The sequence below is a fragment of the Cryptomeria japonica genome, chromosome 7 (genome assembly GCF_030272615.1).
Source record: "Cryptomeria japonica chromosome 7, Sugi_1.0, whole genome shotgun sequence".
Taxonomy (NCBI): domain Eukaryota; kingdom Viridiplantae; phylum Streptophyta; class Pinopsida; order Cupressales; family Cupressaceae; genus Cryptomeria; species Cryptomeria japonica.
Genome location: NC_081411.1, coordinates 19,513,405 through 19,523,739, shown reverse-complemented (window position 1 = coordinate 19,523,739; position 10,335 = coordinate 19,513,405). Strand labels below are relative to the sequence as shown.

General features: G+C 34.0%; 1 protein-coding gene across 1 annotated transcript; it reads right to left on the bottom strand.

Annotated features, from left to right (window-relative positions):
* Nucleotides 1-3,093: 3,093 nt before the first annotated feature.
* On the bottom strand, nucleotides 3,094-8,038 carry LOC131056759 (disease resistance protein RPV1). Its single transcript, XM_057991018.2, has 5 exons — nucleotides 7,062-8,038; nucleotides 5,813-6,917; nucleotides 5,346-5,690; nucleotides 3,974-5,259; nucleotides 3,094-3,890 (listed from the first exon to the last, which is right to left on the bottom strand). The coding sequence occupies exons 1-4, from the start codon at nucleotides 7,793-7,795 to the stop codon at nucleotides 4,183-4,185; spliced, it is 3,261 nt and encodes a 1,086-aa protein (XP_057847001.2). The 5' UTR covers nucleotides 7,796-8,038; the 3' UTR covers nucleotides 3,094-3,890; nucleotides 3,974-4,182.
* Nucleotides 8,039-10,335: the final 2,297 nt, after the last annotated feature.

Genomic DNA, 10,335 nt, shown 5'->3' with positions numbered 1-10,335 from the left:
CTATGATAAATTCCTAAACTCAGTATAATAAGAAAAAAATACAAATTAAATGAATATATAGTAAATTTCACTAGAATAATAACACAAATGAAAAAAAAAGAAGAGAGATAAAATACACAACATGCAAATACACTTTAGCAAAACCCTCATAAGAAAATAACCCATCTTCCAAAGTACCCCATGTCAATTAATTCTCCAAATAAATTATTGCCATCATGACTCAAATATCTTCTCACAAGAGGTCCATAGTCTAAATTTGGGTAAAATATAGCAAAACAACCATATCTAAAATTGATTATCCAATCTCCACCTTGAATCTTCGAATTAAGCACTCATTATATTAGTCAAAGAAACCTAGGAAACTATTATTGACTAGTCAACCCACAAGACCAAAATGCTCTAAGTATCTCCAAGTGCTCCATTTAGATGGATTAATTAATCTTACAAAAATTTTGTAATACTAATGAAACAACATTAATTTGGTACAAGATCCCATAAATACTTGAAACACTCAACAATGTCCTCCATATGCTTATATGGCTCTAGCATAACTATAGTAAAAAATAACACATTTTTAATTTATATATATAATGTTCACGGGTAAAAGTACAAAAGCTGTGTCACACTTTTATAAACGACATGGTCAATACTGATTCAACTTTTTAAATTAAATCAATAGAAAGTGAAATATATGTTTTGAATTTTAAAATGATGTAAACTAATAAAATTTATAATCTTTTGTCTATTTTATGTTTGTAATTTTTATAAAAATTTAAAAAAGTATTTGAATGTATTTTTTTATAAAGTAAACACTATAATTTAGTTGCTCATAAAATGTTGAAATTGAAGTTACACAAGTCACCACACTTTATTTAGTAAATTTTACCTTTTTTAATTCAATTTTTTTCTATATATTGATAACTTGAAACTTTAGTGCATGAATATCTTTTTTACTATTTTTTATAAATATATATTTTTCAATAAATTTGAAAAGTTGTCTGCTGAAATATAACTCTTTCCAATTCCCACCACCTTTTTTCTTAATTATTTATCTAAATTAGAAAAGAGTTATATCAACTTGACATAGATTTTTTTCTCTACTGCATCATAATTTTTTCATAATTTTTAAATAAATTTAAGTATTTTTTCTTGACAAGATAATCCACCTTATAGTCTAGTGTTGATGACCTACTTTCAATAAAAAATAAATATAAAATATAAAAAACTAATTAAAATATTAAAAGATATATATTTTTGAAAATTCACTTATAGATCTATAAAAGGGTATTTTTACATTTCAAAAAAAAAAAATTATTTATAAGAGTAGGAGTTGTTGAAACATCAAGTTTTTTTAATTTTAATTTTTTTTTTGGTAATTAGATCCAAACAGGTATAAAATATACATTTAGCAAACACTTCCAATTGAAAAAGTTGTGGCCCATATATAACTTAGCTATAGTTAGAATTACTTAAATTCAGTTGTGCCGTGATACAGTTTTGTGCTTTTATCCTCACAAAATTTGAAATATAAAGAATAATATGTTATCTTCTCTACTAAGTTTTTACATTTCAATTTTCTAAGGCATTTGTCACAAATTTCTTCTCAACAAGAATCTTTTGATTCTAAATATTAAGAATTTGGTAGTCTATGGTTCTCACTTCAAGTCAAAAAAATATTTTTAGAATGAGTTTCTTATTGAATATAATAAATCTAAATGACCCCTCTTACATCCTTAATTTTTGAAGACCACTGATACACCCATACCATTTATTTTGGTTACCAGCAATGGATTCCTCACCAAACCCAAACTATGTGGAAAATCAAAAATGGATTTGTTGTTCTCATTTCCCAAAATGAGCATAGCTCTACCACAACAACTAATATTGAGAGAATAATTATTTTCTAAATAAACCATCACAACATGAAAGTTATCATAATCTAATAATCACCTTGTATGGGGATTCATATGCAAAGAAATTATAAAGTCAATCAACCATGTATCTTCACATTTATCTACAAAAAGAGACACACAATTATAAAATCGTTAGTTAATTCCTTATAAGATAACAATTTTTAATGATCATCAGAATAAATCTTGGTATTTTTACAATATTTATTTAAGTGGCCAATATTTCTATAGTTCCAAAACTTGGCCTTATATTATACAAGAGACTTAGACGTCCCCTTAAATTTGGATCAATTTTTCTTATTCCTTTTTTTAATTTGTTAATCGATGTTAAATTATGATACATTTTGCCTCATTTTCTTTAGTAATTATTCACTTGCTACCTCATCAAGCTTCACTATTGAGATAATATTATTAATAACTATAAAGTTAAGTTATTACAAGTATTAGATAAGGTAAATATTATAGTTATGCATTAATCTTTCTTGGTCATCTTCACATACAAAATTCTAATTAACAAACCATATATTGTTGACTTTGTTCAATTTCTCTATAATATAATCTCTATTACTTATACTCTTGAATTATAAATTCGTCTATAAAAAAATGCTATTTAAAAGGGACTTTTTTTGGTACATGTTTCTAAACTCTTTTTAGAGGTTCTTGATGTTGTTTCTCTTGAAACATAATTTAGAAACACAAAATTTAGTTAAATTTAAATCAAGACTCGTGTCTTCACATCAATCACTTTTTTCATCTTCATCTTTCATCCTAAATGGATTTTAATTAGAAATTATAAACTAGAAGTCTCTATCCACCATATGATCCTCAAACTTGAAATTCCAAAGCTTAAATTTGATTTATTAAATTTTCTATCCAACATTCTATATATAATGTTCTGTATCTATTCTTAGAAGAGAAGATAAAATTACAAATTTCTCACTAAAGCATATATTAAGATCAAGAACCTTCACGTTTCCAGATTTGATAATATTTTAATTTTCAATACCAAGAAAAAGGAAACTATGATAAATTCCTACTCAATATAATAAGAAAAAATACAAATTAATTGAATATATAGTAAAATTTCATTAGAATAATAACTCAAAATGAAAAAGAAAGAAGAGGGAAAATAGAATACACGACATGGAAATACAGCAAGACCCTCATAAGAAAATAACCCATCTTCCAAAGTATCCCATGTCAATTAATTCTTCAAATAAATTATTGCATTCATGACTTGTATCTTCTCACAAGAGATCTATAGTCTAAATTTGGATAAAATATAGCAAAATAATCATATCTAAAATTGACTACCCAATCTCGGCCTCCAATCTCCGGATCAAACACTCATTATATTTGTCAAAGAAACCTAGGAAACTATTATTCACTAGTTAATCCACAAGACCAAAATGCTCTAAGTATCTCTTAGTGCTCCATTTAGGTGGATGACTTATCTTACATACTTCTAGTAATACCAATTAAACAACATTAATTTGTTAAAAGCTCCCATAAACACCTGAACCACTCAACAATGTCTTCTACTTGTCCCGCCACAGCAAGTTCTCCTTCCACTTCATATGAAGGGATTATGCTTATTGGGCTTTCTTGGATTATTGTCGTTCCTTCGCTTCCTGAGATTAATGGGGTTGTCATTTCCCAGAGTGTAGGTACCGCCTGGATTCGATACCCCTCTGTTGTGTGCCACATGGAACCTTGTGGGAACAGAGCTATCCATACCCATCTACCCTCCTCCACATCCACAGATGATATTACCAGATGACCGCCCACTAACGCCAAATTCGTTTTGGGGGTTTCACAATTTACAACAAAACATACCAGAATTCCACGGTCACTGGAATTGATATTCTGTTCGTCATCCCCGTCAATGGCATTGTCAGCGAGAGTGGCAAAGAGGGAGTTTACAAGTAAGCCGGCGGAAGGGACTGCCCGCGTACATATCAGAATTTCGTCTGCCCATTTCTGCAAATTCCGTGCACAGCGTTCAGTCATGCACAATCAATGGAAAATAATAAAAATTATACATGCCTATAAACTATTATTACCTGCATACTCTGAATGCAACCGTCAACAGCTCATCTGCTGATTGCTGTGAGATGCATGATGCGCAATCTTTCCATGCCATTCAAACTTTGTATGCCTGCTTCCTCCCATCTCGTTTCCGCTCTCAGCTCCTCCAAATCTGTGCAATTTTCCAAACCGTTTATTTTCTTAACTCCGTAGCAACGCTTGAGTTCAAATTCTCGGAGAGAAGCTAATCGTGCAAAACTGGGAACACATCTAACTCGGGGCACCAAGTTATGCTCAGATATTGAATGTTTTCTAGATCACCAATACCCCATATGTTCCTTACCATTTTACACCCCATCAATCTTAAGTTCTTCAATGTACTTGGTAGAATTTCCATCTCTGTTAGACATTTATTGAAGTCGAGGAAGAGAGTCTCAAGGCCGGGACAACAGTCCCGAGGGATAGAAATCTTGGAAACTTCTGTTCCCATCAAATTTATTTGCTTAAGACTGCAGAGAGAAGAAGCAAACGACCACGTACGGAGATCCAGTTGGCTGATTGGGCACCCATTAATATGTAGTCTTTGAAGATTATTCAGTTGCCTCACTGATTGTGGTAAAGATTTTACTCCTGAATTCGATATCTCTAAATATTCTAACAGATTAAGATACCCCAGAGAATCTGGTAAAACCTCCAGCTTGGGACATTCCCTAATCATAAGAGCAGTCAAGGAGGATAAATCTCCAAGAGATCTCGGCAAACTTGTGAGCAACTCACTCCCGATAATCATCACTTGCAGCTTTCTCAGCTCAGTGATGTTCAATGGTATATCCATTAACCTGCACATACCACCTAAATAGAGTTTTCTCAAGGACGCCTGATTTCTAATGTGACGAGGCAACTCTTCAAGTTGCTCGCATTTGGAAAGGTCCAAGTACTCAAGCTTGATCATATTTTCTAGAATGTTAGGCTCTAAAGTGAGTTTAGAACATCCCTGTAAGTTGAGGTGTTGCAGGAGTGTGAGCTCCTTAAAAGAGATTGGCAATCTCCTCAATATCTTGCAATCGGACAAATCAAGATGTCTCAGGTTTCTCAAGTGGCCAAAACTGCTCCATAGAGATGATAGCTCTCCACACCCAGATAACTCCAGGTGCTCCAACGAATGGAGAAGGCAAAATTCATCAGGCAGGCTCCTTATCTTGTTCCCATAACTGTTACTCAGCACTAGTTTTCTCAAACTCTTGAGACCTCCTATTGACGTTGGAAATCTTTGGAAATTATAGCATTCAGAAATAACCAACTCTCTCAACTGCACAGGAGCCTGCAGCAAAGTATCCATGAGATGGATGGAACCCCCACACATATAGAAAGAAAGAAAGCTTTAAACATTTTAAAAGAGACACTTACATCACTATCAGTCTCCCACAATTCTTCCAAGAAATTTTCAGTGTTTTTTCCTCTGAAGAGTTCCAAAACCCTCAAGTTTTTTAATGAACCCAGTGAACCTAGATTGTTCTGCCCAAAGTCATACCAACGAAGCCATACCAGCTCTCTTGATATATTGCCAATTATTTGATGGTAAGAATTTCCTCTAACCTGAAGAATTTTTATTCCCAGCTTAGAGGGCGTTAGGCTACGATATCCTTCGCTTGTGTTAGCTATGAGCTTTGTGCCATTTGGAGATGGATGAAATCTCTCAAATTCACTTGTGTATTCAGTTGTTGTTGCCATTATACCTCGAATTCCAATTCTCTTTAAATAGAGGAAACAATGAAATCAGTAAATTTACTAAATTATTGGAGGTAAGAATCAAGCAAATATAAGAAGAAAAAGAAGGTTGACATGTCATTGTTCAGTTAAACAATTGAACTCACCTGTCTTTCACTATGGACTTTAATAAGCTGCCCGGAAAACCAGAGACGGTAAGGCGACTGTTGATTTGCAATTTCTCTGCCCAAATCTCTTAAATGGTCGTGCATTATTATGCAATCATTATCATTGATTTCAAGTAGACACTTATTCACAAGCCGTTCCAAACTATACAACCCATTCCACCCTGATCCATCCCAGACTGCGATTGCCAAAGTTTTCTTCTCTCCAATAAAGAAACAAGCAGCATCTAAAAATATCTCCTTCTCTTCATCATCTAGAGCATCGTAACTTACTTTTAACCTTTGGCTGATATCTTTGGGCAGTATTCTCAAGATCTTATCTAATTGAGTTTTCCACCGATCTTTGTTAGAGTCCCCATAAAGCTGCGCACCAAGGACTTTGAGAGAGAGCGGTAACCCATTGCAAGCTTTCAAGAAATTTTCAACAAGCTCTTCAAATCCATGTGCTGGAAATGGTTGTAAAAAAGCATGCCAACAAAAAAGCTGCTTGGCATGAAATGGTTGCAATGGTTTCATTTTATATATGGAGGAGATGCCCCAAGATCTGAGGACTTCAAATTCACGGGTAGTGACCACAATCAAAGTACCCGATGCAATGAAACTTCTTGATCCTAGTCCGTCCTTATCAGGTATTAGTGCATCCAGTTGGTCAACATGGTCGACATCATCTAGGACGACTAATGCCCGAACAGATCTCAACTTACTTGCAAGAATCGCCTTCCCATCTTCTATATTGTCAATTGGTACATCTCTGAAACCGAGGTCACTTAAGAGCTTTTTCTGTTTGTCATGCAACAGACTTTTGCTAGCGGCACCTCTAATATTCAATACAAGACTGGATTTATCCATAGATGGATATATATTGTTATATAATTTTTTAGCCAGAGTTGTTTTTCCAGAACCACCCATGCCCCATATTCCTACAATTTGGACATTCTGATGGCTTTTATCAGATTCAAGCATAGTTAATTCAAAATCTTTTACAACTTCATCTAGACCAACGGGACGTTCTGCGACCACATATGGTACCTTTTTTATTTCTTTCAATACACAATAAACAATGTTTTTCAACAGCCTGTCCTCGTCACTAGACATAAACAACAATAAAATAAATGAAATAAACATCATTACCCATAAGGGGCAAAACAAAAACATATGGAACTAAAAATTGAGAATTTATAAAATTCCACATAATGCAAGAGAGAAGATTGGTAGAGTAATTAGTACTTACGCTTTGTCATTAACAATATGACCAATATTATATGAAACATTGTTCAGTGCCTTCTTCCACTCCTGGAGCTTGTCTGAGGCGTATCTACCTTTCTTTTCATGCTGTGAAAAGGCATCGGCATAGACTCCTTTTGCATATCGAACATCATCGGGCTGAACATGGTAGAAAATAGGAACAATTTTACTGCCCGTTTTGATCATAAATGACAGCTCTGCTAAACACCACGGGGATTGAATATAATTCTGAGAAAAGATTGCTATATGAAGTGAAGCATTGCGCATTGCTTCTTCTATTTCTCTGGGCAAGGAATCTCCCAATTCAAGCTCTTCGGAATCCAGAAAAACTCCAAGTCCCATTCCACTCAGCATTCTATAAAGAGTTGTGGCTAGAGCGTATTTGACATCAGGACCGCGATGATTAATGAAAACATCATACTGCCTCCTCATTTTTGAGGACGATGCAGCGCAAGGAGATGGCGCGAGTCCTTGAAAAGCATTTGTAACCTCATTCTCTGTTTGACTACTACTGGGAGATTCTATAGAATTGGATTGCCTTGAACACAGAGAAAGAAAGAAAGAGCACCAATTGAAACAGGATGAAAACAGGGTTCCCACTGTTGGTACAGCAGAAGTAGATGGGGATGGAGCAATTGCTTGAGAAGCATTTGTATGTTCAATCTCTGGTTGATTATACCCAGCGTTACAACTAGAGGAAGAAGCAGAAGTAGATTCCATGGAATTGGATTTCAGCTTTGACAGGAAGAAACATTAAAAGATAGACTGGAACAAAAGAAGGCGTTTAGTTGAGGAGGTGAAGTGCTAAGTATTTGTAGGAGGAGAGGATGTACCATTGAAGAAACTAATCAAATCTTGCGTGGCTGAAAGACTAGTTTTCCATATTGAGACCATGAGGAAGAAAAGCAGAAGGATCTGAGGAGAGCTGTGCAACCATAGAAGTCAATTAAACAACAGTATGAAATGATGTAAATTAATAGACGTGGTTTGCCTGGGAAACCGCTTGGAAGGAATGCCGTGGGTACATCACGATCATGGTAGACACCATCATAAAAAAGTGTTGATTACTTCATATAATTAAAGGCAGCACAGAATCTAACTGTTCAGGTTTCACTCTTTCCCGTCCACATTCTCCTTACGTTTGTTGACACGGGTATTTCTCTAGACATTTCTGAGAAGAGTGTAGGCTCACTTTATATCGCATCGTGAGGTTGTGTAAGGAATGGTGCGCAACCATCATGATCGCGGTGTACGCCCCAACACAGGTCTTGCTCACTTACAGTAATTAATAAGAATCAAATACAACAAAATCTAACTGTTAAGATTATCTTTATTTCGTCCGCACTCATCTTTACGCTTTTTTACATGGAAATTTCTATAAAAACATCTCAGAAAAGAATTTTCTCTATAGACAGTGATTTCTCTATAGAGATGCCGCGATGAATCACCTTTCACGAATTTGTTTCACATCATAAATCCAACGCATAATATAATACCAAGCTGGATTTCACTTCAACACTTCTTAGTAAATAAGAAGTCATCACACACCACATGAGTAATAATTGGATATACACTTAAAACCATTATGTGAATCGGCTCAATAATTAAATAGAACCCTACGATCTATAATTAATCAACAAAAATTCACAATCATGTATTGCAATGTAAATGTGGGCACTAGAGTAGTCCTATAGAGGCATGTCAACTATGCATGAAGACCATTTAGCATCATAAGTGATGCAAGTATGAACCCCTTTGACAAGTATACATGGCACAATATTACTAGCTCATAGTTTTGACAACACACATGATTTAATAAACATATACATATAAAGGTACAAGGAACTCAAGGACACAATACAACCATGAATTGATACAACAATTTATGAGGGAAAAAGGATTGTAGATAACAACAACTAACAATGGGATTGAATTGTAACCTTTAGTGAAACAAGGAAACTAGTCAACATGAATTAGAAACGTATGGCACCCATACAAGTGACCCTAGCTACATTTTAAATACAGAGTTCTAGCAATATAACAATGAATTTCAAAGCCTTAGAGATCAAGGATAGCGAAACTTCAAGAATTAATAGGAAAAATAGAACATTCCAACATACAATGTAAGGACTATTTAGATTTAGAAATAAAAATTTATATCAAGTACATTTTGATTGTTTAAAGCATCAAAATCATATTGACATCTATATGGACTTTAGAATATCGTCTTCAAGTTTTTGGAGTTGTTGATAAATTAGCTTTAAACAAAAACATCATAAGCCATTCACATAAGAATACTAATATTTAATACTTGGAAAGCTCAAATTGGGAAAAACCGTGGTGAGTGTCAATTCATAAAATCAATCCACTATATAGAAATGCATTACAGAAGATAGAGTTCACTACTTCAAACTTGTAGACCAAGGCTAACTACTCTTGAGGCAAGATATTAAAGAGGACTTGCAAACTTGAAGCTAACTACAAGAGGGAAAAATATAGATTCACAGATTTTAAAAAAAAAAAAACCATATGGATAAAGCATCTCAATATGCTAGTTATAGTCACTGTTGAAGCATAATCTCTAACCTTACTAAAATATGCAAACCATTTGATCTTCCGGATCACTGCTTCTACATCAACTATTACTTCTGCAATGCAATACCTTCATACAAACACCCTTGTATCAAATCACACAATCATTCACTGTCAATTCACACTCACATCACCATCAAATATTCTTTTCAACAAATCATATATATATATGCCAAATCAGAATAAAAAATCCTCACCAAGTTTGCCAAAAAATAGATATTAATGTGTATGCGCATTTTCAACCCAAGATATACAACTAGACCAAAATATAAAACATGGAACATAGTTTCCCTAGTACATTTGACCTAAAATTCCGATGGAGGTTTCCGACAAAGAAGGTATATTGTGACCAAATTTATTTTTTTTTGAAAAAATGCCCGAATTCATCGGAATTCTGACAATAATTTCATATTTGGTTTCGACGGAGAAGGCATTAGTAATGAAATTTGTTTTTTTCTGAAAAAAATGTCTGCGTTTGTCAAAATTTCGACGACCACGAGCATTACTTAAAAAAAAACAAAAAATGAGTGCAAGTCATTTGCTCAATGAATCCCACGCAAGCTTCGTCAACCTCTGGCAACCTTGCGTGCAAGCTTCGTTGACCTTGGCAACCCTGCATGCGATCTCCTAAAAGGTTAGGGTCTTTTGCATATGAATTTTCATTTTAA

Coding starts and splice junctions, on each gene's coding strand:
- LOC131056759 (XM_057991018.2), bottom strand. CDS start 7,795: ATGGAATCTACTTCTGCTTCTTCCTCTAGTTGTAACGCTGGGTATAAT. Junction 6,918..7,061: donor CATATTGTTAATGACAAAGC/GTAAGTACTAAT, acceptor GTTTATGTCTAG/TGACGAGGACAGGCTGTTGA. Junction 5,691..5,812: donor AAGTCCATAGTGAAAGACAG/GTGAGTTCAATT, acceptor CTCTATTTAAAG/AGAATTGGAATTCGAGGTAT.